The sequence below is a fragment of the Scophthalmus maximus genome, chromosome 14 (genome assembly GCF_022379125.1).
Source record: "Scophthalmus maximus strain ysfricsl-2021 chromosome 14, ASM2237912v1, whole genome shotgun sequence".
Lineage (NCBI taxonomy): Eukaryota > Metazoa > Chordata > Actinopteri > Pleuronectiformes > Scophthalmidae > Scophthalmus > Scophthalmus maximus.
The window spans coordinates 11,267,318-11,286,652 of record NC_061528.1 but is presented as its reverse complement, the minus strand read 5'-3'; the positions used below and the strand labels follow the sequence as shown (position 1 = coordinate 11,286,652).

Below are 19,335 nucleotides of genomic sequence, written 5' to 3'. Positions count from 1 at the left end.
AACAGCATTAACATTGTTATGGGCATAACATGTTACAGTTTTAAAAAATCAGAGTTTTTGATGAGTACCCACAATTAATAGAGGTAAGACGTTCATGCTTTATCCCACTTTATAAAATATATCACATTATATGGTTAATGGTTATGTGGTATGCATTACAAGGATGAAAAACTGTCACACCTCACCATAACTACAAGATATTTTAGAAATAAAAGGTGACCACAGAAAATTATAAAGTAATTATATTTGTCATTCATTAACTTCTTATAGTTTATCTTCTAAATTAAAAAAAAAAAGTTTCTTTCAAGCTGGTGTATCCATATATAAATAGATTGATTGTACCCAAGGCAGATAAAGTATCTTTACATACTGAACATACTTCAAACTATGCTGGAAATCATACATATCTGATATAATTGCTGTATGTTTATGTAATGATGAGGGAGTAGCACAACGGTGAACCATTTAGCCATGAGAATAACAAGAAATAAAATAGGTACCTCCTGTTCTTACCAATGAAGAGAAGTTAATCCAGATGGAAAGCAGACAAGGGAAAGAAAGCTCTTTTTAGAATATTGTAAATTAATGAGAAGCGATTATTCAAAAACAATGGGGGTAGATATGCCATCCAGTCATTGTGGCTTATACTGTTAATATGTGGATTTATTAAAATTGTATTTACCGTGTTCATATCGATGCCATTGGTGTAGGTCCACGAGTGTTGGAAGTACTCCTCCAGCCTTTGTCTCAGCGGGTTGGGGATCTGGTGAAAGCGAATGAACTCCTTGACCCGCAACATTTGAGCATGATAACGGGCCGTAGAGGAGTACAACCTCTGGATGATGGCAGAGACGTTTCCAAAAATACTGGCATACATGAGGGCTGAAACACAGATAGTGTTCAAGTTATTTAGGGTGAGTTGAAATCTCCTGCCCACTTTGCATTCTTACTGCCTTTTACTGTTGTTGTGCAGGATCTGATTTAAAGAGGTTTATGTCTCTAACCATATCAAGTGCTGTGCCAGATAAAAGCAAAATAATGTTTTGCTCCAAGAAATCTGGAAACAAATCGTAACATACTCACAGCCAATCAACATGACACATATGGAAAAGATCTTCTCAGAGTTGGTGTTTGGGGACACATTTCCAAAGCCCACACTGGTCAGACTGCTGAAGGTGAAGTAAAGTGCCGTGACATACTTGTCCTTGATAGAGGGACCAGAGCTCGGATCACTGTAGTTGTATCTCTTTCCGATGGACACGCCCAGATTGTCTAGCCAGCCAATCTTGTGTTCTAAGTAGGGCTTCTCCACATTGCCAATGGCGTACCATATACAGGCTAGCCAGTGGGCAATGAGGGCAAAGATGCACATGAGCAACATGAGGACGGCAGCTCCATATTCAGAGTAGCGGTCCAGCTTCCTGGCGACACGCACCAATCGCAGGAGCCTAGCTGTCTTCAACAGGCCTATCAGAGTGGTAGTCTACGCAAAAAAATACAGTAAGGAATTGTATTAGTAAAAACAGTAGTGGTAGTAATAGTGGTTTTCAAACTAAAACAATATTATTACAGTATTATAATGCAATATCTGTATTTCATTTGCACATTTAATCTGGTATGCAGTTCTATCATCAATGTTGCACAGCTAACACAGACTCTGACACATTCTCTTTGTCAACAAGAAATCAAAGACTTGAAAAAAAATCACGAGAGCCGCACACAATCTAAGGTAATGGGAAAAAAAGGGAAAAGATCTTATTGTGGAAACCCCACACAGCACTTTGGATAGTGGCAAATTAATACAGAAGTGAAGAAACCAGCAGCCCCACAGGTAAATCCTCACTGAACAGGTAGTGATGCTCATTCAGCGGCTCCCTGGGAGTTTGTTGCTTCTTTTGTGTCAGCGGGAAACACTATCCCCCTGTTCCCATTAGCGCGGTCATTTATCCCCTTGACAATTACAGAATGACCTTTAAAAATGAAGTTAATGTCCATGGATGAGCTCTCCTTCTTAACAAGTCTGTTAATGTTGTCGTCAATCTTGCTTTTTGCAAGACAACTGAAGACAAAATATGATAGTTTCCGCATTATGTTTTGTTACTGATTTTTCTTTTTTCTTTAGATATTAATCATAGCTTCATGCACACTGCACTCTCCAGTCAAAATATCTTCAATGTACCTGCCCAAGTAATTTTGTAATAATGCTGCACAGCCCCCGTCTCTGTTCCTCTAATGGGAATTATTTATCATTGAGGGATTCAAGTGGGGACAAAGCACTCAACTTCCTTTTTCAAAGTGAAACAGCTTGAAATAAATCTTTTGTTTCACTTCATTCTAAAACGATTTTTATCATTATGTACAATACACTGCTTTGTGCCAATTTCACATAATGCCTCTCACAGCATGTTCAATCTACCGGCAACAAAGATGACGTTGTTTTTTAAAGCAACCAGACATTGATTGAAAATGATTTCAAATGTATTCCACTCTCTAATGAACAGGTTTACTTAAGTGCTTGTAGGTTAAAACCCTCTTATTAAGCCTCTAAATTAAATGAGCCTTGTGGAAACCATCTGCTGCCGTCTCGGCTGCTTTTATTTTCTGAATGGGAATGCACTCGAGCAGGACTATAGACAACAAGCTTTAAAAGCTATTTATAGAAGCAATGCATCTTCAGGTTGTCGCAGTTTATTTATAGACCTGACATGTCCTCAACTCCAGTTCATTTTTCAAGTGGAAATCAAGTCATCGTGTCAAATAGCCATGGTGAGGCATACGTTTTACTTGCCACATGTATATTGTGCAAATTCTCAGGACTGTTTTTTTTACTGTCTTGTGAGAGAAACACATTTTTGATTTGTTGTCACTCACTGAACTGACTCAGCAGTCGCAGCAGCAGCAGCAGTGGTGGAAAAGATGATTATGGTTTATAATCAGGAGCTTTTCTGGTGTAATGGAGTGCCTACAAAGCACGATAAAGCACTGAAGTGGGTCCAGATCCTGAGGGGATGTATCCTACCAACAAACAAGCCAGGAGGCCTGGCAGCCAGCCTACCAATGGCCATCTCACATCTGCATGTAAGCTGTGCACACAGCCCTGTTGGCCTGCTCCTCACATAAATGCATCATTGATTGCCATTTGGTAAGCCATTAATCCGTGTAAATGCATTCTAGAATGAGAGCCATTCAAAAAAAAAAAGGAAAAAAGGAAAAACAAAAAAAGAAGAAGAAAAAAACCCAACAACAACATGCAATTTGAAGTAATCCTTTCAGAGCCGAGACAGGACGATTCAGGCTTTAAGTAGTGGCCGAGGGGCAGAAGTCTGGACTTAGTAAATGGATAACTGTGCAAGCATGGCAGGGTGATGTGCAGTAAATCTCCCTGGGAGAAAAAAAAAAAAAAGGAAAAAAATATATGCATTAGAGATAACATACCTCATCTGATCCTGAGCCAAAGATAAGAAGGTCAAAGGGGATTGCTGCCACCATGTCTATAAGGAACCAGCCTTTAAAGTAATGGATTGCTATCTTAGCTGGATGGCTGACCACCTCCTCGTTCAGGTTTACGTAAGTGGTCCTGAAGTTTATGAGGATGTCAATGATGAACATAATGTCCACCATTAAATCCACTACATTAAGAGGACTGCAGGAGTACCCGCATTCACGCCTCTTCTGCTCCTCTTGGTCATTGAGAAGAAAAGCAGCAGAGTAGGGAGTGAGGATTGCTGTGTAAATGACCAGCAGCAGGATCAGCCAGTCCCACACGGCTTTGAAGGGGCTGTAGTGGAGGATGGTGAACTTGTCGATGCGGGCTGTCTGGAGTTTGTACTCTGGCAGCACATCAGCTCCGAGTGACAGGACCTGGTGGTAAGAGAGGGGTCAGAGCAGAGCAGTGAGGAAAACCAGCGGGTTATGCAACACTTTCATGACATATCAGAAAATTCTGCTCAATTTCAACGCTCAACCTCTTAGTCGCCGTGTATCACTGATAATATGAACGTTTTATTTTCCGTAATTTGTCTTAATTATTGCTGTATGGTATTATTTAAAAAAAAATTGTGGATTGTGTTATTTATTTATTTATTTATATATATCTATCTATATATAGATATATATATATATATATATATATATATATATATATATATATATCTTTTTATGATAATAACTGGTGGCTCACTTACATTGTGTACTGTTGGAAAAACGGTAAACACTTTACTTCACAGATGATGAGGTGGAGAAAAGATCTATGCCGATAGATATTCTATTCATATATATATATATATATTTTGGTTAAGCAAACACTTGTTTTAATTTCACCACATGAACCCTGACTGACTGGTAAATGATTCAATGTGCCAAGGAAGGCCAAGCTATCCCCCGTTTTGGACTTAATAAGCAGAAGCAGACAAAGGGAGAGGCTCTCTCATGGCAGAAAACAGTGCAGGAGTGGGGATGAGGGCTGGTTCAACACATGAATTATAGATTTCCCCATGCTAGCAGTCAGGAAGTAGATGCAGTGTTCCCATCTCAGCAGTGTCTCCAAACTCCAAACTGAAGTCAGCGGGGAGGGAGAGTATTTAATCATGACGATGGTTTGCCTTCATTTATGAATGAGAAAGCTGTGCTGAAAGAAAGTTTGAATCTAAGGTTTCTGGAAGTATCTTATGCTCGGTTTGCCCAGGGGTATAACAGTATTGTTTAGTGTTGTGTAGTGGTGTGACCTACACACAGTTTTCAAATTTGCTCATCAATTTGATACTGCAATATCATAAAAAAAACTCAAACTTCCCCACTCACCTGTGTGACTTTTTCGGTGACGTTGTGAGTTCTGTCTTTGACCTTTGGTGCGATGATGGTTTGCTCAGATGTCGGCGGAGAGTGAGTCTTTTTATCAGTCCCCTCAGAGAAGTGGAGTGCAATCAGAGGGATCTTGTGGATGGTGCTGTACTTGTTGATGTTCGAATCAGAAGTAGAGCCAAGCAGGCTGGACTTGACGTGATTAAAAGGGCCTGGTGGTTTAGAACAAACGGCAGTCACATCAGTGCCCATGGTGAAGTGATCATATCTTGACTGACTACATGCTGTAAGTATGGCCATTCATCTCAATATTTTAAATGAATCCAATGACATGCATTTGAAATATTGCAGCACCCAAGTTGTTTTAATGCACAGTACGGCAGACTGCTGAGGACAGAGGAAGCGTTTCTGGAACCTTACATTAAATTACATCAACTGTTTGGTATCTTCCCACGGATGCTGTGTGCTTAATGAATAGCACAGACAGGAACATTAGCCAGCTAGGAGGTGGCTACAATGCTATCACAAAATAAAAGCCTCTGTTCATGCAGGTTAAGTTAAAAACGATGATATATGGTGAGATGGTTAGATATGATATGAGGCTGCTTTGATTAAATGATTTTTGATTTACTGCTGATCCCTACATTGGTCTAAATACACTGCACAATCCTTTTGCATTAATTAAGTGCAGTAAACCAATTAAAAATGCCAGAAACAGAAGGGGAATCTATTGGGAGCATTGATGCTGATTGTTGGCGTGTGTGCGTTCATGGTCCAAAATAACACTGAGCAATTATTACATGGGCAGACAAACACGATTACCTCTGACATGGCTACCATTGTCTAAAGGGCCAATATTTTAACAATCCTATATAAATATAGATATGGATTATTACAGCATCTGGAATCTGTATACAATATCTAATTGACCCCGGTGTCATTATGGTTGAGTTAACATTGGTCTGCATTCTAATGATAACTCATTTATAATGTGATGGGTTGATCCCACGTGGCACTGTAGACTAATCGCAGAATCTAAGCCTTACCTCCACACTGTGGTACATACCTTCACTCGTGTGCCGATCCCTGAATAATCCTTTGGAATTGGAGCTGTAGGTCTCAATCTCATGGACAGATGAGGCTCGCCTCATGCTGTTGATGCTGCCTCTGGGGAAGGTGTTTGACAGGGAGGAAGAGGACTGGTGCGTCTCTGTCTGGTACAGCTTCTCCCAGGGGAGTTTCGGGGATGAATGGTCGAGTGGTTCAGGACCGACGCTAGCTTGGGAAGAATGGTGACTTGAGCTTATGAGGGCATGCGTGTCATTTGCCTCAATGGGACTGCAAATGCTCTTGGTGGGTGAGGGGAAGGTCTGTAGGGCCACTGAGTCTTCATTCTCTTTGGGTGAGTCCACCATCACGGCGTCTGGGTCCTCTTGCGGAAGAGACTGCTTTGTATTCATTAGGCTAAAAGCGGCCTGGCGGAAGCGGAAGAATCTACTCCTCCCTAAAAGTTGCAAAAAAAAAAATGATATGAAGCACTGAAAAATTAAACATCCAGAAAGAATGCAGTCACTGCTGGGTTTTCCGTCAAATACATATTAGGGAAAATTGAAAATGAAAATAAAAAACGCAATATATATATATATATAATGTCTGTCATACAGTATCAGCAGTATCATACAGTATCAGTGTGTACAGTCACATTTAAAAAAAATTTTTTAAAAAAATCTTTTCCTGACTATGATAGTCTCTTATTGGACTGGGGATTTATACACAGAGGTCCTGGCAGGTGCTAAAACATGTTTGGTATTAAATAAGGAAATTAACAGATTTTGTTTCTAGTTTCTGAGGCATTTGGGTCTCCATGTACTTTCCTCAAATCAATTTGAAATCATAACGTCACAAAAGTGCCGATCATAAAAGTCTGGTAATGTCTGCAAGGGAGGCTTAGCATCAGAATAGCCTTTGACAGCATCACACACAATGTGCTAGTGTTAATTTAATGTGATCAATCTGGATTAATGCACTAAACTTTAAAAAGATGATAAAGTGAAAAACAAATGATGTGGCCATATTGAAACATATTTCTTTTTAGTGCCTGTGAGCATGAGGAGGAGCAGATTGTGCAGTCGCTTCTCTATGCCTCATTGATTTGAGCCACATCTTCAGAATGGACACAGTAGCAAATGTTAATGACCTCTCGGGACAGAGTGAAAGTTTTGGCTCATTAACAATAGGAAGAGAGTGAAAGTGAACCCTGCCTCACTCGTGTGGCACTCATCCCCCTCAACCCTCCTTACATAACGACATTGCCATCTGTTTCCATTCCCTGGACAAATGTGCTGATGTTACAACTTAGCAGCTCCCAAAAGAACAGGTGACACTCAACAAGTTTCCTGGAGAGTAACCCTGATGACATCCTGAGCTGGCATGAGATTTAGACAACCTTCCCCTCTTTTCTCTGCAGGTAGACTATGACATTTCCTTTGAGAGTGAGCTTGAAAAAAGGTCTAGCTCATATAAACTTAATAAGATGCAGTTTGTTGTTGGAGTAGCTTAAGGAAAAGAAGATACAGATGAGCCCTTTTATAATGATAATACATATATAATAAACATTACCAGCATGCATACAGTATGGTCTAATATATTATGGTGCTGCATAGACACATTTTATTATACAAACTTACGGTTCACATTTTAAAATGTCTATCAAAATGACGACATCTAGTGGAACGCAAACGTAGTAAAAGATATATTTTAGCCACATTAGTGGCATGAATGTTGGGATGGCAATGGTGGTTTGTTGGTGTCTCAGTTAAGATAACAGAAACTTTTAAATCTCTGAACCATGCCTGTGGAATCTAAAGGGCTCTATTTTAACAATCTACTCTCATGGTGGAGTACAAGTACATTTAGGCCTTGTCATAAAACCAATTTTTCTCATGTTTACGGTGCAAAAGAGGTTGCGATGCCAGGTGCATGGTTTAAAAGCCTTGTACTTAGTAGTTGTTCTCATCTCGTGATTGATTGTGTTGTATTTTGGGGTTACAACATTGCAATAAATCAATCAGAGCACCATCTCCCATTCTCTTTTAAAGCCTGCCCCTTGGCAAATTACTATTACAATGGAAAATTTGCCAGGTAGTGAGAGAGAAATCTTCTCTGCAGAAGAAACCTTCTGTGTGTGTGTAACAAGCAGAGTGTGTGCACTTTGTGCACCTGCCTCCAGTATGCATGTAAATGTTACTATCTTGATAATGTCGCTCTTCAGGTGGGAAAATTAACAACCGTCAGTCTGAAACTTCCAAAGACACTTACACGGCACTTGGCACCACTTTGGAGGATAGAACTGATGTTGTTGACATGTGATGATGCAGCTTCCAATTTGAAATACTGTGGATCTATCTTCTCTGTATTTGTGTATGTTTATATAGACGATAGGTATAAAGCTGAGGCTTAACCCGAGAAGTTCACTCTTCCCTCCTTGGCTTGTTCACTAGCTGCATATCATTAATGCTGTGTCTGTATTTGGGTTATGGTTGTAGGGTGAAAATGTGTCTGCCTTAGATTGAGGATCAGTATTAATTGCACAGTGATGCTTTGTCTATTAAACAGGGATGTTAGGAAAGAGTGAAGAGGCTCAATATCTAGATATGGACCTTATATTGAAAGACTTTCAAGAAAACCTTTTTTTTTGGTCAGATTTCTATATTGGCTCTCCAGCTTAAACCATTTTGTACTCTATCAGAATCTACCTACAGTACTTCTCCCTAGGTTTGTCACTGACTGTAAAAACCTAATTTGCTGAGTAGGGTGTTCTTGATGGCAGCTCGGGGAAAGAGGGATTAGTCTCTTGCAGGTAAAATTTTGTGCTAGGTAACGCCTTCCAGATTTTCAGATGCCCTTACACTAAAATGTTGAACCAGGCCAGGTTGAAATGTTCTCCCTGATCATTTCAGTTCACATACTAAGAAATAACTTCTTCTTTTACATCTGTGACGGTAGAGAAAACAAATGGTATGGCTCTGCCATTCCACTCTATGACCTGAAAACCTGAGGAGAACTGCATTAGTTAGAGTGCCAGTGCCTATAATTAGTATGTACTCATGGTCTAAATGCTGATAATATACATGCTGTTCATACGCATTTGAAGAAATACTGAATATATGGCATGAAAACGGTCAATATGACAGACGGTATGTGCGCATGTGGTTTTGATAGCATGCAGCTTCAGCAGAACATTGCACTTCACAACCCCGCTCAGGGGCTGCTCAAAGACAAGGACAATGGTAAGGTCATACTTTAAGTGTGATGTGTGCATGTAGTCAAGACTTTTTCTAAACTGAAGTCACATCCTATGTTTATCTACCCATCTACCCACGTGTCCCCTCGCTGAACCATGGCCACAAGCAATCAACTCTGATTAGGAACGTAAGCAACACGCACACACACACGCGCACACACGCACACACACACACACGCACACACACATGCACACAGACACACACACACATGCACACTATGCATGCGCATGCATGCACACACTTATATACACACAGTACAGCACAAGCTGAATGTCAGTGCCTCAGAGGAATTCATGCTGAGTGAAGTGGATGGTTGAGCCCCAGTCAGAGACGAGGTGCTCAGTGCCCCCAATCAGGGAGGAGCAGGAAAGTCTCACTGACATTTACACCTCCTGACACACATCCAAATAAAAATGAGGAGTGCATATACTGCTCTCTCAAAAGACATAAGACATATATAAGGAATTCAGCCGTTTTAACAAGATGAGGTTATGTAAGCTCGCCCTGCACGCTCACAACATATCCTACTGCTGTATGTGAAGTATATATTGTACTGGGGAAAAATAAATAATGCTCCACTTTTTCAGAGTAATGAAAACTGGCAGCATGTTTGGAAGTTTCACTGAGCATGACAGGCAACCGAATCAAACGCTCCACTGTTTAATTAGATGCAGAGAGCTATTTTAATGAATTATCTCGGTTACAGCCATCCATTTATATAACTGCCCCTTTTAAAGCAGTAAGTTGCTGGAGGAATGGTGACGTCTCACAAAGAATTCGCAAGTTTAATTTGAAAGAAAAAACAAACGAAGAAACAACTTTTACCGATTTATAACAGATCGAATGCCAGGCATGGTACGGCATCGTGTTATGATTTAGCTTTGAAAGCAGCTTTTACCCAGAAAACACTGGAGGGGAGACAAAACAAAATCCAATTTGTATGCTCCACAGCAATCGTTTTTTTTTTTTTACAAACTGTTACAGTAAAGAGAGAATGATACATCAAGTACTCACTTTGGTCTGACTTTGTAGGCGATTCGGGGCTTATCTTCTCTGTGGAGCTGTCACTTCCCTCATCCAGAACGTAATCAAAATTTAAGATAAACATCATCACCACGCCCTCCTCATTCTTCACTGGGATAATGTGAGTGTTACACTGAAAGTCAGTTCCTGAAAGAGAAACAAAATGTCAGTGACAAAAAGCTGAATCAAACGTTATCCTTCTCTGTCATCTCTAAAAGGGGGTGGCATGTCCCAAGAGGTCTTTACTGTGTCAAAATAAAAGCATACAGGGAACGTTACGCATGATGGAAATTTATCAAAAAGTATCCAGTAATTGTTTTAAAAATGTTAATCAAACAGAATTCTAAAAATAGCCAACACCTCCATCTGGTTTCACATGAATGTTGGGAAAATGGAGGAGAAGTTGATCTGATTTAAAGGTCAATGGTTACATGTCAGAGCCAATGAAATAGCTGGGATAAGATAAGTAAGCATGACTATTTGTACCAGTACAGTAGTGCCTTGTGTTTAAGTGTATTTTAATGCGCAGTACATAGCATGAAGTCAGACAAATATGATGCGAGAGCCACAGTATAGTGTACACAGTATGGTTTGGTGGAATAAAAACAGAAAATAGAGGCAATTTAAAAGACCGCAATGTGCTCACAGTCAAATAATCACCTGATCGCCGTGTGAGGCAGTGGAGCTGACATGAACCCATGATCTAAACTTTAAAAAAGTCTTGAGCCTGGAATCTCAGCATTTCTTAAATGCACTGGTTATAGCTGTGTTGGCAAAAGCTCTCGATGCCTGCGGGCGAAACTGCCAAATAAAAATAACAAATCTCTACCCACTGGACTCGATACTGAGCAGCCGAGTGATGATTTCTGGTGAAGGAGAAAGTCATCTAAACAGAGTTTTCACCCGTTTAAAAAAAAAAAAAAAAAAATCATGCCAATTTTCAGCAAGAATTCAAAACTACATTACATGTGGTATATCTAAAAAGTATACCAGGATCATTTTAGAGAGGATGATAAAGCCAACGGTGCTTGTTATTTGGCTCTTGCCTTTAAAATGTCTAATAGTCCCTCTGTCATTCTATGTGAGTCTGTCTCTCTGTCTGGCCTGTCGTGTTGCTCCCATACTCACAGAGGACACATATTACCAGTGCTGCTCACTGTAATCTCCTCGGGGCTCACAGACACCCTGCCAGCAGCATTCATTAGCAGTAGGCTCGCTGTCTGACTAAATATAACAAGCTCGGTCCGCCTCAACATGCCAGAGTTCTGTTGGAAGGATTTCTGCATCAAAACTCCCAGAAGTAATGTCATATTGTTACCACTGTCGATATGATAATTAGATTTTAATATGGTGGACAGAGTATGAATCGCTATTTGAAAATAGAGGTGTAATTCAGTCTTTCAACAGTGTCACGTGACTTGATTTGAACTGAAGAAAAAAAAAGGAGACACTTGTATTGTATGTGGATAAGACTACACACACCCGGGCATGTTATGCTCTAGAGCAGGAGATTGCTGCTTAGAGAGCAGGGGAACTGCCAGTCCTTCCCCAGAAAATCCCCTTTTGCATAAAAAGCACTTTCCTGCATTTTCCGAGAAATCCTGCACCTAATTCCACGTTGTCCCTCCTGTAAAAGGGAACACTTTTGGTTTTGACTTTGATCTGTGTGATTAAAGAGCATGCTCATTTTTTAGAGTGAAGGAAAAAAAGTCAGGGAGCGAGACAGTTATTCGGCATCGACTTTTAATGATCTGACAAACCCTGTATAAATTAAGATGGTTGTCAATTAAGCCTTAAACTTATTACCTCCAAAATCAGAGTCATGATTTTTAATTCTGTTGATTTTTCGGGGGCCAATATTCTCACAAGAAGAAGACATCACATGACTAAAAGTTCTACAGTTGGAATGCACCTGCACCAAAATGTACAAAAGGTGTGTGTCGTATATTAGGAATTGTATGGCCAGGTACATTACATGGCTTTTCTCATATGCCAGTTTTTTGGGGCTATATTTCCAATTATTACAGACAATGATTCAGAGATGAGGAGAATCAAGAAAGGGTCCTGGTTGGAGTCAAACCTGCAACATTCATGAGGTTGGTGTCTTAACCGCTAAGATACAGAGGAGCACCAAGTTATGGTATAGAGAGTGTGAAATGTTTGGCCTTGTGCCTTCTAGATAAAGGTAGAGATGAAGGGAGTAAGATGTAGAAATACAACAGAAGAAAATGTGGGATTTCAAAAATGCTCCGGTGCCTGCAGATGTCGTCTTTGCTCCATTGCTCAAGGATGTCAGCGGTTGTCAGTTTTTCTGAGGAACGCGATAACCCATGCATTAAATATGAATTGCTTTAGTTCATTGAACACAGCAGTGAGCACATGAAACAAAAGATTTTGATTCATTGGGGTCTCCTTACCAGAGTTTGCGTGATTCCGTGTCAACACACTGTATATTGTTCTTTACTACAGTCAAAACAAGCATCCTCTGTTTTGCAGCCGTCCTCTTGGCAAGAGAAACAACAGATATCTAGTGTGCATCATGCAGAACCGTGGTCTGTGTGCAGCCGAGATGGTAAATTCAGCAGAAATATTTTTTTTGGCTGGAGTTTCCCTCACCAGATGGGGAGACATTGGTCATGCGTAAAGGCGAAGTCATATGGAGGTCCTTTCTCAGCTGGTCTCCTGCCGAAAGTCACCTCTACCACAATGGATCAAACAAACACTTTATTATAAATGCCATGAATCGAGATTGTGAGGTTTCTAAATTTGACGCGGTTCTCAAGATATATTCTCTATTATTACGTACGTATTATTATTACAAGACTGAGCCAAATACCATTATTTAACTCACTACAATCAAAAACAAACTGTATATGTCAAACCAAACTCATGTCATGGATTATGTGACTGAAAACTGCATCAGGAGAAATCTCATTTTCTGGATTATGATGTTTGGTTTTAATCAGTTACAATTACATTTTTCATAACAACATCTTAGGAATCATTGCAAAATAGTTTAAATATATATATGACGTACCAAATAAATAAAATGCCATATCGGTCGGGGTATGTTTCCAATCTTCCTGTCCTTGTTCATGTCATGGAGACAGACAGGAGGATGTAGAAGATATGTTGAGGACTGGCCTTGGCTTTTTGTTCTCTGTTGTTATTGTAAGTTTGCTTTCCATCTTATTTAACAACTTCAGTCAATGAAGATCTTGTCAGATCACAGATCAAAAAACACCAAAATCTCTTTCTGATTGTCTTTGAGTAGAGACAGTTTTTACCTTTGTTCCCATCTCTATGATTCATTGTGTCATGCCCCTCTGTATGATTGCAGGTGAGACAGAATGGGGGCCACTAATGAATATGCTAGTCAAAGGCAAATGCTTTGTACTGTAGGTTCACCCAGTAACTGTAGTAATCAGAGAATCCTGCAGTCGCAATATTACCATGAAACTGAATAACACCTAGTCACATGTGCAGATGTGTTAACCTGATCTTGGTGTTCCTGGAAATTTTATTTTGGGTTGTAACAATTTTGTGATTGTTGGTGAAAGTGCAGAATGTGTCTTTTAATAGGCTTATGAATTTTTCAGCAGTTCACTTTCTTTAATGAGACAAATGTCAAACTGGTGAGGATTTTTTTTGCATCATTCTCCGGTGTTTTTCTTTCTATTTGCAAAGGTTCTCTGAAGCTCTCCCTTTGCCACGAAGCTTGCAGCCTTCCTATTCTATTCCGGCACAACATTGCCTCGCATGTCCACAGCTCCTGGACACAGTTAACATCGGTGACAGTAAAGCCGTTTGGTGAAAGAGTGGCTGTTCATTCATTCCATGACCTTTACGCACAGCGTTTCCCTGTGAGCCAAGAATTGTTATTTACACCTGCTTGAATGAATGCACCGTGTATTACGACTAGCTCCCTCTTCATGGTGGAAATTTCATTACTGTAGATTATATTTCAAACATCAATTATTAAAACATTTCTGCTTAATCAAGTGATCCTTTGGACACTATTACATTGACAAACAGAGGAGGTGAAATGTGAGATGCCTGTAAGATACATGAAATATATTATGTAGTTGTGTTTATATTTTTTTATAGTGGAGCCAATTCCGCTATACATCTTTTAATCTGGTTTCAAAGAGCTTTTTCTTATTTGAACCTCACTATTTGATTTGGATGTATTGAGGCTTCCTATTAATCTGCATAAGCTGATCTGCTTTCATGGGGAAACATGGGTAATATATTTAAGCGCTGATTTTTGTTTTTGTATTTTCCTACAAATGTACTATCCCGCAACTGCAGCTTTTAAACAGCGCAGCCCCAGACTACTGCCTGGTAGTAACTCTGGTATAATGAAATCTGACATGTTTCTCGTTTAAGGCTATTCTGCTTAAGCCAATACACAACGTTACTGGGGCATAGCCAATCAGGACTAGGGCATGTAGGGAGAGGCCATGCAAGCTAGCCCTTTGTTTAGAGTCCTTGGGCCTTGTGGCGGTATCTCGCCTGACTAAAGACCGCTGTAAGCTACACAGCCTGGCCTAATTTCATCTTCACTCAGTGTCTCCAGAGCCGTCAGGCAGAGTCAGCAGCTCTGGCTCAAACTACATTTCCGTTTTGTTTATGTTTATCAATTAATAATGTTCATGATATTTTGCTGCGTGGTCTTTTATTCCGTTTAATTCCAGCACAAATGTTGGCAGATTAAATGCGATGGATGGGAAAGATCTAAGATAGCATACATTAACAGATTAAGGGAAAAAACACAGATGGTATGGGGAGGAATATTATATTAACACCTCCAGTGCAAGCATCCCATCAGATGGAAATAGCCCATGGATAAACATTACTGTCCAATGCAAAGTGAGACCTGTATTGTTTCTTGTGATCAGAGCTCCATCTGCTCCCCCTCACTATCAGTAAAACAGTTCCACATCATATTTATGGCTAGCAAACTATCAATGATCTGAATGACTATGCGACATTTGCAATAATGAAGCTGGTATGAATTGTCCTCTCCTTTAAATGAGCTCAAGGTATAGTATGTCATCCATACGTTCCACCGAACAAAGGTGGAAAGCACCAGCATGAGGCCTTCGCTTCGTTACATTCACTCGGACAGGCTGATTTCTCTCAAAAAACAAACAAATGAAACCTGATCAGCAAAGCTCTGTATGTTTCACCTCATACAGCGAGACACCAAAGGGGGCTGACTGTGATGAAAAATGGATGTGCTCTTGGATGCTAAAGTCATTCAAGTGTCCTGCAGCATGCACACCTCGTGCACGTTGGGTACTCCGTGTCCCCTGTTCCCCCGCTCCCCTGCCACTAAACCCTCAGCAGGGGTATGCGGCCCTTCAGTCCCCTCGGTGGGGAGTCACCTATGAAACCCAGCACCCACGCATACCACATGTCCCCGATCATTCAGCGCGGTTAGCTAAGCTGCCGCCGTTGTGTAGCCATTATCCATTTAACTTCCCTCTGCTGCACGGTGTCAGCTTCCTTTTGTTAAAACTCATTCGGGTACAAAGTATTATTACACCCCGTGGAATAGGATAGCTTTACAAAGCCATCAAGCAAGGGAAAGTGTTCATCTCATTGATTATGTATTATCGTTGGAGAAGAGAACCCATCCTGGTTGTTCACATGGGAGGAGGCACAAAAATTGAAAAAGAACATGCCCATGTGCCTGTGCCGTGCTCTCGCAGTCCCCATTGTTCCACTCCTTTTAATATCTAAGCATACGCATAAGCAGCTTAACTTTTTTGGCCTTTTCAGTGAAGAGTATAAGCTTTGTTTCTCCTGATGTCACACAGCTTCCTCAAACCCTAACCTTACATTTTAGGATCTCCCGCTGTAGTTCCAGATGGGATGGGGAAAACAAAACGACACTATGGCAATCTTCTTAACGCTGTAGAGGTATATACGTAAAATGAACAATTAAACCAATATATAGAGTGACAACATCCCCTGCGTTTAAAAAAAGGGGATGTAGAAGCTGATTTATTTCGTTTTTTTGTTTTCTTCAAACATGCCCGCGCGATTTCTGACACATAGTAGGTGCACGTTAAATGGAGGGCTTTAATACAGCGGATTAACTGATTAACATGAGGATGGATAACTTGAAATAGAGTTAGGAGAGGAGACATGGAATACATCCACTTTCCACCCATCAACCTCAATTTGTAGAGTGACTTGAATCGATGGGGCCATCGCTCTGGCGGTGCCATGAATCTTTCATTCCTCCATAGCGGTGGGAGCGTGTGGATTGTGTCCTCCATACCAGTTTAATGCATTTACCCTGTAAGCCGCTCTTTCCCAGTCACTGCACTGTCAACGCTGACATCTTTATTCATGAGCACACACGCTCACTATAAATTCCTCTGAGGAGTATTAAGAGTTGTGTCTTGAAGCCGCGATGCAAGACCAGGGGGGATTGCGAAGAGACAGGGAGCGACGATTATGTCGGAAGGCTTCTGTGGTTCTCATCCACCACGCTTTAAACAGTACAGGCACATGACATTTGGGAGGAGTGCAGCAGATGTGTGTAAGATGGAGAGGATGGGAAACAAAATGAAGTAGCTTGAAAAACGAAGCTGTCCTTGCTCTCACAGATAGACCCGAGAGTGTTTTCTGTAATTGTCTATTGTCTCTATCTTAGCAGCTTGGCAGCTGGCTTTCGGTTTCTTCATGTCTTGTAAAATAAATGAATAAATAAAAGGCTAAGATGATGGCTGCTGATAGTAGATTAAACATGTATCAATGGCCTAGAAACTAATCAAACTCACAATTAAAAATTAAAACCCTGGCTCCTTATGATTAAATAAAATATTACATTTTTTTTTTCTTCCCCCGCCTTAGATTCTTTACATACAGTCGTGCTGTTTGTACAGGCCTCGGTAGTCATCACAGAGTAAAGAATATGAGTTCAAATCAAACAATACACACGGGAAAAAAACATGTTGGCGTCTCTGGTGCAAAAATACAAAGGGGGAAAGCCTTATTCTTGTTGCACTCCTCCGTACAGCTATCTCACGCTGACCATGACAAGCTCATGTGAGAGCATGGCAGGAGGTGGTCGGTCTGGGGATTTATGCCACTGAGCGGTTACATCGTATTAATTCTCTCTGACTCGGGATGGCTGCCTCTGCTGTGCACCATTCACACAAGGCACTAGGATTGGTCCCAAAATGCATGACAATCACCAGAGTAGCATTAAAGGGAGAGCAATTTCATGCAAAGCTGTACCCTATCACATGTGCAGCAATTCTTTCAGATTAGTGGATTGATCCACTGCCTGCTAAAGCCACTGGACACCTTCCGCCGCAAACCATAACATGGCTAAATGCATCATGGATCCCCAAATACACGCTGAGTGTGTTTTATTTGAAAGATGTAACACAGGTGTGTTCCTGGTAAAGTCAGAGAGCGTCGACTTTACAAGGCAGCAGTTGAGCATTGTCTCTGTCACTGTCCGTCCGAGCACATGTTTCATCTTATTGCCTGAGCTAGCACCAATTGTTTACAGATCTAATTTTGAACCCAAAAACTAAGAAGAACATCACACCAATCATTTTGACAGTTTCTCTTTTTTTCTAATGTCACCCAGGCACATGCTGCTGTGATCGAGGCAGGTGCCAAAAAGACGGGCCCTTCAATTCCACCTCACTGGTTCACAATTCTCGTGGAGCAATCCACCGTTGCATTTGACAGACTGACAGTGGGAGCTCCTCTGCACTTCACACGTACTCACCATAATCTGTACCTGCGCCACGTTTACAAAGTAACGCACCACTTAATATGAAGCAGGGATCAGAAAGGGATTGAGGAAAAAAAACAATGTTTGTAATGTATTATTGTTTTTGAAAATGTGGATAGGTACATGGGACATGAACCTTCAGAAAGGAGTTATTTGAGAGCTGGCCACCCTGACTGATTTTCTCAATAATGTGTGGACATCATGAAGTGGAAATAGTGAGGAGAGTAGCGGGTTCTCTCTCAGGAGCAACCGACTCAAAGCAAAAGACTCCTCTTGGCTTACGGTCTTGCTGTGTGACTGTTTGGCCGGGTTACTCACTCACCATCCTTGCGGTGGTAGGTGATCTCCACCTTGCGCTCCTCGGACCCCAGCAAAGCCTGGGTCACCTGGCCGATGGCCTCCTTGTCGGTCAGGTCACCGTGGAGGAAGTCGCAGGTGCACGGCTTCTGCATGATGTCGGGTCTCGAGAAGCCGGTCATCTCACAGAAGCCATCGTTGCAGTATATGATTGCGCAGTTCTCCACCCGGGCATTGGCTATCACAAATTTCCGGTCTGCGTGAAAAGAAAACGTACATGCACTGTGTACTGCCTGCTGCTCAGAGAGTGTCAGACCATGAATAGAGCCAATCAGTGATGAAGTTTAATGACTTCATAATCACCTCTTAAACATTTCACCTATACTGTATGGAAAAATCAGGCATCCTATTGGGGGGAAAAAACCCTCATCAACTCAGCCTGTCTTTTTGAGTTCTTATGGAAGAAAATCATTGCAATACCTTTGTTTTTTTGATAAGAAGGAAACATTCTATTGCAGGTTAAACTTCCCCATTCACTAATTGCTTGGCTCAATGTTCAGATCATTTACTTTGTAGCAGGAGCGGTACGACCAGGAGCATACACTTACTCTGACCCTCGAATTTCCGAATGATCAATCCGAGGAAGGTGTTCTGTGGCGCAACGTGTCCTCTTCTCACAGGCATGTTTCCACGCGGAGTAGCCCGCGGTCTCGGGTGGAAGCGCCCTCGCGAGTAGAAATCCCCGCGGAGTCACAGATGCTGGCTCCTCGCGATGCCTCCTCCAGCGCGGACCACGCTCGACGCGCGGCGCTTCCCTCCACTCGGACAGACCCGCTCACTTGTGTGCGCCCGGGCGTGTGGCCGCCCCCTCGCCGAGACGCTGACTTGGATTCGGCGCGCCAAGCGTTTCGCGTTCGGTCGCGCACGGACGCGCCCCCGACGTCCCCCCGTGCGCGGGCGTGCCGGGCGCATCCAGCGGACATTGGGTGACGCACCGGGGGGGGGGGGAGTGACGTCGGCCGCCGCGGGGGGCCCAGTCCCCCTCCGCCCCTGGGGGGGGGGGAGATAAGTCACACGGCCTGTTGCGCGCCGAGCCCGTTATCGGAACATGCGCTCATCTGGAATTTTCATGCTTCGCAACAT

At 41.7% G+C, this 19,335-nt stretch overlaps 1 protein-coding gene across 1 annotated transcript in view; it reads right to left on the bottom strand.

The window, feature by feature from the left end:
- LOC118320499 (potassium voltage-gated channel subfamily H member 7-like) overlaps window positions 1-19,091 on the bottom strand; it is a 29,755-nt gene extending 10,664 nt beyond the window's left edge. The window contains exons 1-8 of the mRNA XM_035651347.2: window positions 18,801-19,091; window positions 18,218-18,448; window positions 10,119-10,274; window positions 5,867-6,304; window positions 4,801-5,012; window positions 3,436-3,861; window positions 1,084-1,483; window positions 682-882 (exon numbers count right to left, since the gene is read on the bottom strand). Coding sequence (XP_035507240.1) covers window positions 682-882; window positions 1,084-1,483; window positions 3,436-3,861; window positions 4,801-5,012; window positions 5,867-6,304; window positions 10,119-10,274; window positions 18,218-18,448; window positions 18,801-18,876 — 2,140 coding nt within the window. The 5' untranslated portion in view covers window positions 18,877-19,091. The remainder of the gene's footprint in view (window positions 1-681; window positions 883-1,083; window positions 1,484-3,435; window positions 3,862-4,800; window positions 5,013-5,866; window positions 6,305-10,118; window positions 10,275-18,217; window positions 18,449-18,800) is intronic.
- Window positions 19,092-19,335: the final 244 nt, after the last annotated feature.